Below are 15598 nucleotides of genomic sequence, written 5' to 3'. Positions count from 1 at the left end.
CCTTCGGCGTGCTCGCCAACGAATTGCCGCCGAAGCTGCGGGACCGGCGGACCTCCCGCAGGCATGCCGCTGAAGGCTGCCTGACTGCCGCCCTCACAGCGACCAACAGGCCGCCGCAGGCACGCGCTTGCTGCGCTGGTGCCTGGAGCCGCCCCTGAATAAATGTACAACTAATATTTTCAAAAAGTGCAATACCATTGTTAGGATAGAATATTAACTAACAAGTTAAAATTCAACACTGAATGGGGTTTATGTTAGTGTTCATGTAGGCATCTTATACTGTTTATTTCTTTCTCTCTGGCTTTCCTTCATTTTCTTGATTCTGATCTCTTCTCTGTGCAAGCTTTGACCAGTGTCCCGTGAGCGAGTTTGATTAAATCAGCACATGACTCCCTCTAAATAGGTTTTAGTGACACACTTGCAGAATTTGTTGTGATTATAGTTCACAGTTTGATGCAATGAAATTTAAAAGCACCCTGCTTGTGCTGTCATCTTGAATCCTGATAACCAGTATGGAGCTTAGATTAAGTCTTAGAATTTAACAGTTGATGTGTTTATGAATAAAGGGTCGCCTTCATGAGCAGAAGATGAAAGAAGCAAACCATGATGCTGCTGTGCAAATCTTTGAAAAAGTAAATGCATCCCTGCTGCCTGAGAATGTTTTGGATCTGCATGGGCTTCATGTCGATGAAGCCATTAATCACTTGTCCAGAGTACTACAGGAGAAAAGCTACGGTAGGAATAAACTAATAATCAATCCACGCACACAGTTATCACTTTGACACTTTGCTCAGAAGACCAAAGTAGAAAGAATACATTTTATAAACAGGGAAATATAAGGAGTATGAATATTAATAATAAAGGCAACTTAGCAACACCTGAAGACAACTTGGTTTTATTGTAACTTTAACGATCCCCAGTGAACAGTGGTATTTTGTGTCATGGAAATGCAAATAAAATGTGCTTCTCTTTTCTCTTTCCCGCCTGTATCTCTGTTAGTTTGTCTTTCCCTTTTTACTACACTTTATTCTCATTTTTTCTTTTCTTCTTCTCCTCCTCCTTTATCAAGGAGATCAGTTAATTTCTCCTTTATTGATTTTTCATCCTGACTTTTTTACCAAAGTTAATCACATCCCCTTCCCTCCCTTTTTGAGTCATCTTTTCACTCTCTTCTCTTTCAGTATTTTGTTGGTTTTTTTAAATCTTAAGCAAAATTGTTATGCTTGCAGACAAGCATAATCCAACAATGTCCTAACACAAGTTTTATACAAAAGTGTTCAGATTTCTGAATGATCTTTTAATGGCCTTTAAGATAAAATTATCACCTGTGAATTGGATTCTCTCAAGTTTCAGAAGCATTGTAACGTTCCTAAATGTCATTCTGTGCAGTTGTGCATGAAGGTGTTTTTTAATTTTCCTCCCAGTGAAGCATTCAAGTATTGCAGGAATGTTCTTTTCTTAGGGAAAAAAATAATTATAAAAATAAATGCAGAAAATACTAACTTTACAAATTAAACACACCTGGAATGTTTTATAAGAAATACGTACCATGTAAGGCACAACCATGTGAATAGAAAACACTTCTAAATGATCTCTTTAAAAACAGTTTCCTAACACAGGGGAAACTGAGGTGTTAAATGGGGCCTCTCACTTGCAATATGAGTGCCAGAACTAATTAACTCCAAATTTGCTCACCTCATCCATGCTAGTCATAAAATGAGACTCCTATACTATAAACCAATGGTCTCCAACCTTTCTATGCACAAGATCACTTTTTGAATTTAAGTGCAACCCAGGATCTATGCTGCCCCTTCCCCGAGGCCCCGCCCTGCTCACTCCTTCCCCCTTCCCTCTGTCGTTTTCTCTCCCCCGCCCTCACTCTCTTTCACCAGGCTGAGCCAGGGTGTTGGGGTACGGGAGGGGGCTGGGGCCAAAGGGTTCAGCGTGTGGAGGGGGCTGGGACCAAGGGGTTTGGCATGTGGAGGGGGGCTCCGTCTGAGCCCGGGGCAGGGGGTTGGGGTGCAGGAAGGGGAGAAGGGTGCAAGCTCTGGGAGGGAGTTTGGGTGCAGGAGGGGGCTCCAGGCTGGGGCAGAGTGTTGGGGTGCAGGAAGGGGTGCAGGGCACAAGCTCTGGGAGGGGGCTTAGGGCTGGGCAGGGGATTCAGGTGCAGGGTGATGGCTCCAGGACGGGGCTCAAGGCTGGGGGTTGGGGTGTGGGAGGCTGTAGGCTCCCGCTGGACAGTTCCCGGGCAGTGGCGCAGTGGGGCTGAGGCAGGCTCCCTGCCTCCCCTGCCGCTCCCGGAAGTGGCCAGCATGCCCCTGCAGCCCCTGGCAGGGGACACATTGTTTCGGGCGCTGCCCCTCCCTGCAGGCACTGTCCCCACAGCTCCCATTGGCCACAGTTCCCCATTCCTGGCCAATGGGAGCTGTGGAGATGGTGCTTGCAGGCAGGAACAGTGTGTGGAGACCTGTGGTGTGCCCCACCCCCAGGAGCTGCAGAGATGTGCTGGCTACTTCCAGGAGTGGCATGGGGTCAGGGCAGGCAGGGAACCTGCCTTAGCCTCACTACGCTGCCGGACTTTTGGCGGCCAGAGATCACGATCGAATGTCAGAGGCTCCAGGATCGACCATTCGATCATGATCTACCAGTTGGTGACCACTGCTATAAACCTGAACCTCTGCTTACTAATGTATCATATATTTTCCCATTAATCCATAGAGTTTTAATTTCCTATGACTCAACACTTATTGTCAGCAGCTCTGGAACGCTGACAGAGTTGTCCTTGCTCAGTAGCCTCCTGACTCTGAAATATTTATTTATTTGTTTCAATTTACATAAAAAGAGATCCATCCCAGCTCTAGATGCTTTGAAAGTTGTCAAAGATCACAGATAATACGAAAAAGAAGTAGATAAAGGGGAGAGAGCAAGATTAGGATAGATCCTACACAAAGTGCCAATCTGTAAGTGGTCCCTTCAGTTTAAAAAAAAAAAAAAAAAAAAAAGAAAAAGTTAGCACCTCCAATTATTTAGTTATAAAATCCAGATTAACTCTTCCTTCCCCTCCCCAGTTGTCCCCTTCCAGACGATACAGTAATAGTGGATTACTGCAGCCTTTTCTAGAGGCAGAATATTTGTGACTACTAGAGAAAAGCCCTAGTAGAGCCCATGCTGATGTATTGAAATGCTATATTGATCCTTAGGATGTTCCCAAGAACCTGCTCCAATGTTTGAGAAATTACTACCCTGCTAGTCTGACTTTGATTCAGAGGTTAAAAATTAATGTACAGTTTCATGTTTCTTCCTCATCCTTTGTGTCTTGTGAAAATTATTTCAGTTAAAAAATTTCTTCATGCAAAACTGATACAATTTATTTAGATTTAAGAATTTTGCTTCATGTACATGATGAGTTTGTTCTTGTAAACATGTTCTCTACTAAAACTGCTGGTTTTTTATTGTGCTCTTTTAACTATCTTATGTTCTAACTGGCTGTAAATTCCAAATACAGGTCTGACATGAGTAATGAATGATGTTTCTATAAAATCATGAGGTTTCTGTGACAGAGCACAATGTATAGGTTTCAAGATATAGTCCAGATTTGAACAGTTCATTCAGACATATTTCTTAAACTCTAATGGCAAATTTAATTTACTTTTTATGCCAGAGGAAAAATGGATTGTAGTGATGCATACATAACGGTTAAAGCTAATGTAGGAAAACAGAATTGTAAATCACTGTGGTGAAAATTTTCAGATGTATGGATAAGAAAGTTCTGTTAAATGCTGAGTCTGTGCAGAGAGAACATTGTAACCGTTACAATTCCTCCTGTAACAGAGTACAAGCAGACTGGTGGTAAACCATATCTGTGTGTGATCACGGGAAGAGGAAACCATAGCCAGGGAGGAGTTGCTCGCATCAAACCAGCAGCCATTAAATACCTCACAAGCCACAACTTCAGGTGAGCTTAGATTTCTGTTACTGATATTTTGAACCTACATTCAGCTAACTAAACACTGAAATGTGTTTTAGAAAACTATTCAATTTGTAAAATAAGGCAGATCAACTATCATAATAGTTTAAGATTGCCTGGCATCCGGTTTTTGACCGGAAAGCCCAGTCAAAAAGGGACCCTGGCGACTCCGATCAGCACTGCTGACTGGGCCGTTAAAAGTCTGGTTGGCCGCAGCAGCCAGCTCCGTGTGGCTTCCGGAAGTGGCTGGCGTGTCCCTCCGGCTCCTAGGCGCAAGAGCAGCCAAGGGGCTCTGCACCTGCCCAAGTGCCGCCCCTACAGCTCCCATTGGCTGGGAGCCACGGCTGATGGGAGCTACAGGGTCAGCACCTGTGGGCGGGGGCAGCGCACAGAGCCCCCTGGCTGCCCCTGTGCCTAGAAGCCAGAGGGATATGCCTGCCGCTTCTGGGAGTTTCCTGCGGTAAGCACCGCCCAGAGCCTGCACCCCAACCCTGAGCCCCCTTCTTCTCTCAAACTCTTTCCCCAACCTCCTGCCCCAGCCCTGAGCCCTCTCCCACACCCAAACTCCCTCCCAGAGCCCGTACCCCCTCCCGCACTCCAAACCCCATATCCCTGGCCCCACCCCAGAGCCCACACCCCAAGCTGGAGCCCTCAGTCCTGCACCCCAATCCCCTGCCCCAGCCTGGAGCCCCCTCCTGCACCCTGAACCTCTCATTTCTGGCCTCACCTCAGAGCCTGCACCCCCAGCCCAGAGCCTGTACTCCCTCCCACACTCCAGCCAACTGCCCTAGCCGGAACCCCTTCCCACACTCTGAACCCCTTGGCCCCATCTCCTAGCCCAGAGGTTCCTGCACCCCAAACCCTTCATTCCTGGCCCCACCCCAGAATCCACACCCCCAGCGGGAGCACCCCTCCCACACCACTGCCCCAGCCCAGTGAAAATGAGTGAATGAGCAAGTGTGGGAGAGTGTGAGCGATGGGGAGAGAGAGGATGGAGTGAGTGGGGGGCAGGGCCTCAGGAAGGGCAGGATCTCAGGGCAAGGGGCAGGACAAGGGTGTTTGGTTTTCTGTAGTCAGAAAGTTGGCAATCCTATAATAGTTCCAGTGGAGATAAAATGTCATGACATAAAACTGTCCCATAATGGATGTTCGATACAGTTTTCTTCTGTCCACGTTTATTTTGGACGGTAGATGAAAACATTAGATGAGTTTGTTTTTGTGTACATAATTGAGTTTCTGTCAAAGTTACTGGAGCAAATTACTCCAAAGACCCCTTTTAATCCCTCATAAGTACATCCCTCAGGTGACAAGCCTTCCTTCCTGCACCTTACCCCGGGGGGAACCCTATAGTCCATCCACTCTTAGGGTACGTCTACACTTACCGGAGGGTCCGGCGGCAGGCAATCGATGTTCTGGGATCGATTTATCGCGTCTAGTTTATACGCGATGGATCGATCCCGGAAGTGCTCGCCGTCGACGCCGGTACTCCAGCTCGGCGAGAGGAGTACGCGGCATCGACGGGGGAGCCTCCTTGCCGCGTCTGGACCCGCGGTAAGTTCGGACTAAGGTACTTCGAATTCAGCTATGTTATTAACGTAGCTGAATTTGCGTACTTTAGTCCGAAGTGGGGCGTTAGTGGGGACCAGGCCTTAGGCTGGATCTCTGGGCTGCAGCCCCGGTCCCCAACCAAGTTAACAACACAAGTTCAACTGGCACCTGTAAGTGTTTCCCTTTTGGAGCCTGACAGCTCACATTTGCATTTGCAGTGGCACAGAACCAGCATCTTCAAAACAAAGCATTATGTATTCATTCCCAAATGATACGAAGCATATGATGCAAAGGGTAAAAATAATGAGGCCTACACATGTGGATATTACTTAGGCTTGGTCTACACTACCCCCCTAATTCGAACTAAGGTACGCAACTTCAGCTACGTGAATAACGTAGCTGAAGTTCGAAGTACCTTAGTTCGAATTAGTTCGAACTTACCTTGGTCCACACGCGGCAGGCAGGCTCCCCCGTCGACTCCGCGGTACTCCTCTCGGCGAGCTGGAGTACCGCAGTCGACGGCGAGCACTTCCGGGTTCGACTTATCACGTCCAGACTAGACGCGATAAGTCGAACCCAGAAGTTCGATTTCCAGCCGTCGAACTACCGGGTAAGTGTAGCCAAGGCCTTAGACCTTTTAAAGGTTTTCCTTCAGCCCAGCTGATTCTGTCTCTGAGTTGGGAGAAGCAGACAGCGCTTCTGGAGTTTTTACCCCCCTCCCTCTGTATGAGTTTGCTTGCCTGTCAGCATTTCACTGACACACACTGGGAGCCTTTCTCAGATCACCCAACCCCTCCTCCTTTTTTCTAGGATCTTGAGGTTTTCGATCTCCTTTGATCCAAGGTTTAGGTTTCTGAAGAGTAAACCATTCTAACCTGGATGGAGCAGGACTGGTAGTTTCTTCTCTATTAATGGCACAGCCATTGTTATCTTGGCTGCTTTGAAGGTGTGTTCCTGAGGCGGTTTTATCTTTGATATCGTTATCTTTGATAGCAAGTAACCCATCATAATTAACCACACAGAAGCCTGCATGTATTCGTAAAAAATACAGATATTTTCCAGTTTGTCACTATTACCCATTTCCAATCAGTATAACCAGTCCATGAAGGGAAGCAAATACTTAGAAACATATTAAAATTAAGATTTTTATTGAGTGTATACATGCATGCCAAACATTTCATATGCTTACCCATACTTTTAAAAATCTATAAACTTTATTTTTCCAGAATACTCTTAAACTATCATTGAATCAGAGAAATAAGATAGAGAAAATACCTATTAGTTCATCCAACAAATTGACAGTGCAGTATTATTCCCTATTGTACTTTTTTTAGTTCTTTGACCAGTCATTAGAGTTGTCTGCACTGAAGTGATAGAGGAGCACTCATGTTGAGAGGGTGCAGGATTTTTACCATCTTGTCTTTAACTTTGTAATCTGTTTGCAAGCTGGTGAAAAGCCTGCACCCAATCCTCTAGTGCTCCTACTATTGGTAGCTCCCAATGGAGAATTATACCCGTGCCAGATCACCAAGTGGAGAAGCTCTGAGAATGCACAGTGTAGACAAGACTTACCTGTACATGTCCCAAGCAATGAAGCATGTGGCATTTCAAATAATTCTGCAGCCTATGAGCATTTTTTTTCTTGATATTCAACCTACAGTTTTCCATTTCTTAATTTCATTGAGCTATAAATATATTCCTCTCTCTTCTGTTATATCTTCAAATATATTCCTCATAAATCAATCCCTCCAAACCTCTGAACTCCCTCCAGTTTGTTACTGTTTCTAGTACTGTGCAGTATTCTAATACCAGTGCAATATTCAAGCTATCTAAAGAGGGATCTTTGTCTTCTTGCTCTATGAAGTGATTCATCTGCATATCCTGCCCCAAAATTGTATTGGCCTGTTTTGTTGCCATATCTCACTAGAAATGCATGTCTGATTCCTCTTCTTTTGTCACTCCAAAATCTCTCTTCTTAGTACTTCTTTCCAAATTTTTCCCTCTCACTGAGAATCTGTTTGTTTGTTTTAGGTGTACTAACTTGCTTTTTACTAAAAGGAATCTAATTTTTTATTTTATGACCATATTTTTGATCTCCTTAGATCCCTTTTTATTTCTTTGTCCTAACTAGTCCTTCAATTCTGTATAATCTGTAAAGTTTGTTAAACACCTTCATTAATGATGATCTCTAAAAAAGATGAAGTACAATCTGTTTAACACCAACACTGCAGTGCCACCCTAGACTCCTCTCTCTGATAAATGACCAATGTCTAAAATCAATCCAAGTTTGTCTGCCAAAATTTGTACTTTATAAATTCATGCCGTGGAGTTTGGTCAACACTACACATTTCTGAAAATCCTACCATCAATATTGTGTGATCTTTCTTTTTCCCACCCTTAATGTTTGTTTCATTATCCTATTAGGAGTTGAAGTTAGATTTATAGGATGGCAGTTACTGGACTCCTCTTCTTTCTCTTTCTGAAGATGAGTACCACATTTGCTTTTCTTCAGAAGAATAGGGAAGAGTGGGAAAGATAAAAGCATAGCAGATATTAGGAGGAGGATTGGGCAATTTTTTCTCTCTCTCTCTCATTACAGTTGCCAAAACCCTACTGTTCAGAGCTCTCTGACCATACCAAAAACGATCCCATGTAAAACCGTCCACTTTATAAATAGAGGATGTCCTGATTTCTTCACTTTGGAAATCTTGTCACCCTACTCCTGGATGACAACCTTATTCACTTTCTAGGACTAGGAGATATGGTGCTGGCCATAATATAAACTTTGAATCTTAATCTCCTTTTGTTTAACAGGTTCACAGAAATAAAACCAGGCTGCCTGAAAGTCGTGCTGAAGTAAAAGGGTGTGAAGAAGGGGAGTGTGAAACTAAAAACTTTAAACAGTGTCAGTAATTATAACTTAATGTACTTTAAAAACAGTATTTTAATAGAAATTTTTTTCAACTTATTTTATATCAATTAGTTTTGTCAGCATGTGTTTCCAATAAAATGGTAAGATTGAAGTGTATTTTTTCATAACTCCAAAGGGAAGATCCTCTTACAGAGATTTTAATATGAGAAGTACAGACCTGCAATACTGCTGAACAAAATGAGAAGTGTAGACCTACAATACTGCTGAACAATAGATGCAGTGTTAAAGAGAAATTAAGGTCCTGTTTTCAAACACTGCTTCCTTCTCAGTGCAGACAGAGCCTAAGATTATCTCTGGCCCAATACATTTTAATAGTTGTGGATTTTGTAACTTTAAAATATACACAGTAAAAGTTAACTTGTTTAAAGATAGTTAGTTATTGTGTGTGTTAGAATTTTGAGTTGAGATTTTCAAAGGAGCCTAAAGGAGCGAGGTATCCAACCTCCATGGAAATTTGAAACCCAAGGCAGGTGAATGCCTAACACTCAAAGACTCTTTTTGAAAATCTGAGCCATGATCTTTAAGCAGTGGTTTTTTGAAAATATGGGCCAGTTCTGCTGTCCTTATTCATACAGAACTCTTCTTGAAGTCAATAGGAGTTGTGTGTTATAAGGACTCTGGATTGGGACCTAAAGTCTGTTAGAAAATTTTATTAATGCACCTTAATTCTTTAAGGAGAAAAACATAACCCCATAGTCTCATCTCTACCTACATTTTATCTGTGTATAATAAAATAAATAAGTAGATAAATTGGCATGTCTCCAGTAGTAAATATTATGTTTAACTGTATGGCATTTCAAGCACTTTTTCTAGCAGCAAAACAGTTTATAGTAGTATAGTGGTAATTGCTCAACTGGAAAGATCAGATTAGAGGAAGAATTTCTTTGACATTAGCAGTTCTTCAGGATCCAGAAAATGTGCTTATAATGCCTCTGACCTCCCACCCCCCATACTTAAGATATTTTTCAGCAAACAATCAGAGCGTTTATTTTAAGAACAAAATGGAACATCTTAAAATATGCTTTTATTATAGTATGTAACAGCCTTGAAAATTGAGAAACATAAATTTCCTTTAATATAATAGTTTTTAAAGCTTTGCTGTGAAACTTTGTTTTCATAACAATTGAGTTGTGTACTGGAAATAATGTTAATAGGTGAATGTGAGGTATTTTTCATATTCTTAAGTTAGTATGTCAGTAAATTTTGGGGGGGAAATTTTCAAAACAGTACCCTTTGTTTGTGCTTACACAGAGTTGTATGCACACAAATAACAGAATTTACATGCACCATCCCTTTGTACGTGCCATTGAGGCTTCGGGAGTCAGGCAGGCTTGTACTCAGCTAGCCTGGGATGCCTCCAGTGCTGCAGTGTCCAGGCCATTAAGTTTAGCATGCTAACTTGAACTGAGCTAGCATGAGTCTGTCTACCCATGCTAGGAATCACGCCTCCCAGCTGCAGTGTAGATATGCCCTCTAATAACTGTGTTTTGGTTTGTGGGTACTTATGGACACGGTTTGTCTCTCCACTTTAGGTCTCTGCCCTGTCCCTGTAGGCAAAATGTTCAAATATAAAAGAACCCTACTCTTTAAGTCCTTAAGAGCAGAGTTCTTTTTATGCTTCTGCACTGTGCACTAGGGGCCTGAATACGGTAACGGACAGTTGTGTAATAACATAAGATAAATAGATTCTTCTCTATGGAAATCAATGGCCAAACTTCCACTGATTTCAGTGGTGTATGATCAAACCCTAAGGTACCAATTAAGCAATGCATTTTAAACATGTGCTTAAGTCTCATTAAAGCAATGGGACTTAAGTATTCTGCTTTGCTGAATTGGGACCTAAAAAGGAGGAGAAAACCAGAGTGGAAGAGGAGTGGTGGATATACAAAAAACCTCCTCTCTATCTTGGATTATTTGCCTAGTTTTCCAGAAGAAACATTGAAACTTTTTTTTTCATTTTTATAGCCTTTGTTTTGGGAGCCCAATAATTTATTTTATAATGGGAAGAACTGTTTTAAATAACTGTATTTTAAAATATTTTGAAGTAGGTAACATTTTTTGGGACTTCCAGCCTTTACGGTGTCCTTTTAAGAAGAAACTAGTGACATAATTTTTACTATGAAAATTTCAAACCTTAAAGTATTACCACCAGCACTCTGAAAGAACATAGACTGTTAAAATAGGTATGCACCAGTTTCTTCTTTTCCTTTTATTTAACAGGACACTGTAGAGGTTAGTAGGCCAAAAATACGACTCCTTTCTTTTAAAAATACTTGTTCTTAAAGTTCACTCAATTTATTAAATTAAAAAAATGCTTCAAAACTTTTTCCTAAAGAAAAGTTAATGTCAGCAGCTTAGCATTCATGATCAATTCTCAATAACAGACCCATACATGCCTGTGCAATGAAAGAAAACATGATTCTGTAAAGAAACAGATTTGTTTAAAAAAAAATTAAAGATAATCTTTCAGATTTCCAGGGATTATAAAAATAGTAAGGCAAAACTGATTTTTAAAATACTTTTAAAAATACTTTGATGGTCCTTTTTATTAATGCTTTTGTTTTTCTTTTATAGTTTGTGGTTCAATTTCTTTTAAACTTTAAATATTTTTCTAGGCTTAGTTAGATCATCTTATACACAGTCATAGCGGTACCTTTTTGAGGTTAAGTTGTTGGAAACCTTTGTAATTCAGGAGTCCTCATTCTTAGAGTTTTATAGATGCCCCATACCACCTTGTAAGGAGACCATTTTAATAATCATGCACTGTATATAAGTAATATTCATTGCATGCCCTACAGAACTTGTATTCTAATTAAGTTTTACTGTGAAGAGGTGGAATTTAACCACATTCACATCCAACATGTTCATCAAACATATGCAGAACATGTGTGGATAGGAGAATAATCCCAGTGTTGGCATTATTAAACCAGTGTCATTGTAAATGTGCTGAGATGCATTAGACATAGCATTTACATTACCAGTGCTTATATCTTTAACTGTAATTCACGTTTCTAGAATGGTAATTAGCCCTCTTCACAGAATTGAAGAGAGGATGGAGTAGAACACCCTGAAAAAGAAGAGTACTTTGACTTTTCACAGTTCTGTGGCAGCAAGGTTATTTTTCTTTAAAAAGAAAAAAAATGATCTTGCTATCTCAACTAATGAGCAAGCTCTGATGAGGATTAAATGACTGATACCTATGAAAGTGCACATAATAAAAGTACAGGTTTGCAGCTATCAGTTCTAAAAGTTATTAGGACCTGTATAATAGATGATATACACTTCTATTTTTAAAATTAGAATATGGAAAAAAAATTATTTGTATAAAGTTGTACATTTATTGTTAACTATTATGCTCATTTTTACTGGAATACAGTTTTGTAATTTGCAATTAGGGTTTCTTATGTCAAAATGAATTTACAAATGAAATCTAGATTAATAAAGGAATTTTACCACAAACATGATCTTCAGTCTTTCCTTCAGAGACTAACATTGTCAACGTTTGAAATGAAATAAAATGTAGTTGTGGAGTTTTGTAAGAAAGCTTGTGTTTGTTTCTGTCTTGAAGTCATCTTCTGGGACACAAAGTAACAGATTCATGGTCTAATTTTCATTGATGAGAATGGAAAGTGAGCGCTCAGCATCTCTGAAAATCAGGTAATTGGTTCAGTATTCCTTTGTGTTTTTTCAGTAGCTGAAAAGATGCCAAATAAGACTAGATCCTCTGTGCTTTGCACAAGTGAACTAGAGAGAGAAGGGTAGAAGGAGCCATTTCTCACCCACCCCCAGTGCACCTCTGCAGCCGCAGGGTAAGTTAGATTCCAACCTTGTGTCAAGAGAGCGCTAGGAGCAGAGTCCAGCTGCCATACTTATAGCCACTCTACAAACTTTAGGGGGCAAGGAGATGCAGCTGCTGGCATGTGTGCATGCTAATGCTAGGGTGAAGAACATGCTGAGGTTGGCACTGTTCCCTTGGCCTGTCCTGAGCCATGCTGTTCTGTACAGGCAAGTTGGCTCTGGTAACTAACAGGTGACAGGCTATGCTTCATCCTTACCCATATTTAGCTCCAGCTGTTGAGGAAAAGAATTAGTCCTTATCGCCCAGAGGAGAAAGAAGAGTATCAAGAGCCTGAGTAATCCCTCAGAGGTTTTATTGATTCATCTTCACCTGTAGTCAGTTGAAGGTCATTCAGCAACCTACAAGACCTGCCCCTAAGTCTACATTGATCAAGGGACTTCAACAGGTAAGGAGGCAGCCTATCAAGTTTGGAATCCTAAATTACAGCGCAGGGCCATTCTCTTCCTGTGGCTGAAAAGGTGAGAGCAAAGCTAATGTTTATTTTCATTGCTGTGCAAGGAGTTTCTTACTTCTAGTGCACCTATGTGTATACACACACACACACACACACACACAACCCCTCCCCAACACTAAGAGAACATTATGAAGGTTGCAAAGTCAAGCACTCAAATGTTAGGAAATGCCAAAATTAAGGTTGCCAGTGTAACCTTAATTCATCTTCCTTCCGTGTGTATTCTGATAGTCTAATTACATGGTCACATATTGTTTTTTCCACAGGACCCCTGCCTCATTCAGGGCACAAGACGGATGGTGCTCATTGAATGAGCAGCTATTCAATATTTAGTTTTCTCATTGTTCAATTGTTGCCCCTGCTCTTATTTAGAGCACACTAGTCAAACCCTGATCTGAAGCCAGAATTATTTATTTCCTCATGGGCTTTTCTGCGTCCCTTGTCACTATAGTATGAGTGCTTCACAAGTGTTAACGAAGGTATTTTCGTGACACCTGTGTGAGATGGAGTGGTAATTCCCATTTTACAGATGGGGAACTGTGGCACAAAGAGATGAAGGTCAAAAGTATTCACTAATTTTGGATGTCCTGTTTGAGATGCCTGACACGATTTTTCAGAGGCCTTAGCATTATACAGTATTAAACGTGTTTGAAGCACAGCTCCCAGTGACTTCAGTTCTGTGAGCACTTAGCACTTCTCTAAATCAGATACAGGGTCTCCATGTCAAGGACCCAGAAAATGAATGTACAATCAATCGCTACCTGTAAAAAGTTTGTTTTAAGTGACTTGTCTAGCATCATATAGTAGAACTCTGTGGCAGCAGCAGGGATAGAATCCAGATCTCCAGGGAAGCATTCACCTACTTTAACCATGCCTGTCTCCTTGTGGGTATCTAGGCATCAGCTCATGTGCAACTTGTCTGAACCAGAGCTCCTAATCTTTTCCCTGCAAGTCCTTCTCCCACTCCTTTCTCAATTACTATGTAAAACACTGTCATCCTGCCTGACGCTCAGTCCCATAACCTGGGCGTCATTTGATCAGAGACCTCTGTGTAGGTCCTTATCTCCAGGCTATATTTAAAATCTCATGCAGATTTTTTTTTCTACATGACATCTCTTAAGATATAGCTTCCCCTATCCATTCACACAGCTAAAACATGTGTCCAGGCTCTCATCATCTCAGTGACTGCAACATCCTTCTCTCCGGCCATGACAAATTCAGTTTTCCCCTAGTCACAGTCATTCAGAATGCTGCTGCAAAGATATTTTTTCTAGCCTGTGGCTTTGACCATATCAACCCTCTCTGAATCCCTCTGCTGGCGGCCCCTTCTCTGTCACATCAAACATGAGTTGTTTCCCTTTCAAGGTCCTTCATGGCCTATCCACATCCTACCTATAATTCAGTATCATAATGTCAACTCCTGCCTCCAATCAGCACATGAGGCCAGCCTCCATGTTAAATTTTCAAACAAGCACATTCATACTTTCTCCCATTCTGCCCTTGATGCTTGGGAGGAACTCCCTGCGAACATCTACAAAGCTACCTCCTTCAAATCCTTCTTTAAAATTCCTCTTTTCCACGATGCCTACAAAAACATGACAGTGGTTAGGCCCTGCCTATAATACAAGTTCTTGCACTACCCTCACCACTAGTTTCTCAGTGCCTTCCAGCAGTGAATTTAAGCAGTGTTTCTAATGTATCGTATGTGGTTCATTATCTCTCATCCTCTCCCCAGGGGGAGAATGTTGTGTGCAATGTAGTGATTTGTTTTGGTAGGGCAGAGTTTTTCAGGAGGGAGGTTGTTTTTAATATGTACATGCTGCTTCATGTTTATGTTGGAGAAGGCATGTCAAAGAAGTGCACCTTGCACTTGGAAAGGAAGATTATGAGGTTTGTGATATCCTTAGTTCTTGTGTGAGTTTGTTCCGCAGCCTTGGACCTGCACAGATGATTAACCTGCAATGAAGGATAGCAGTACATGTACATATTGACTGTCTCTTTGTTCTGTGTTTGTGTAGCCCTTAGCAAAATGGAGTCTTGGTCCATGGCTGGGGCTCCTAGGGACTATGATATTACAAATAATAATAGGGGTGTCCCTTGGGTTCTGGGCAAGCTGACAGTACATCCCTTTTTAAAGGGCTTCGGCACTTGAAGTTCTATACCCACTACTCTATATGAAGAGAAGAGTCTTATATTCCATGTTGGAAGCTTTATAAATTAATTTAAAACTGCTTCTTTATTTGAAATAATTTAATGCAGCAACCTTTTTGCAATCTTGACAATCTTTTTCCTCTGGACCTTTCTACTGCTATCAGTAATTGTTGTACTGCCAAAAGCCTGTCGTACCAAAAGAAAGTGTGGCAGAACCGGAATCCTGGCTCAAAAAGGTAGATGAACAGAGAAAAATGGCAAGGAATGCTGGTCAGTAGAGAGCTACTGCCCTCAGGACTCTATAAACTAAGAAAGTTGGTCTCCGAGACACCTTGACTTTTCTACCCTACCATAGATCTGATGAACCTGATCCTCCCATGTATAAATAGGGGAGGAGATAAGAAACACTGCTCATCTCTGTCTAAATTGGAAATGGGATACTATATATCCTAGGACATAGGCACTGCCTTGAAACCAGACTCCCGCACCTAGATGAGCAACTTTGAAAACTGAAGATTTATTGAATTAAACATGAATAATACAAATGGGTCAGCATTTTTTGTTACTTATTTTTATATTACATTCAGGTCATGTAGCTCCCATATTTTTTCCATGCTACAGATGTTTGTCTTGACAACATTAATTTAATTGTAGAAGTTGAAAGGGGATTGGAAGTTTTGGCAGCTTGTT

At 41.5% G+C, this 15598-nt stretch overlaps 1 protein-coding gene across 7 annotated transcripts in view; it reads left to right on the top strand.

Annotated features, from left to right (window-relative positions):
• N4BP2 (NEDD4 binding protein 2) overlaps nt 1-11111 on the top strand; it is a 69849-nt gene extending 58738 nt beyond the window's left edge. For all 7 annotated transcript variants that reach the window (XM_034770921.1, XM_034770918.1, XM_034770920.1 and 4 more), the window contains 3 exons: nt 567-735; nt 3832-3955; nt 8330-11111. In XM_034770921.1, coding sequence (XP_034626812.1) covers nt 567-735; nt 3832-3955; nt 8330-8375 — 339 coding nt within the window. In that variant the 3' untranslated portion in view covers nt 8376-11111. The remainder of the gene's footprint in view (nt 1-566; nt 736-3831; nt 3956-8329) is intronic.
• The last annotated feature ends 4487 nt before the right edge of the window (nt 11112-15598 follow it).

The sequence above is a fragment of the Trachemys scripta genome, chromosome 5 (assembly GCF_013100865.1).
Source record: "Trachemys scripta elegans isolate TJP31775 chromosome 5, CAS_Tse_1.0, whole genome shotgun sequence".
In the NCBI taxonomy this organism is placed as follows: domain Eukaryota; kingdom Metazoa; phylum Chordata; order Testudines; family Emydidae; genus Trachemys; species Trachemys scripta.
Note: the sequence above shows the minus strand (reverse complement) of the source record. Positions and strands in the feature narration are given on the sequence as shown.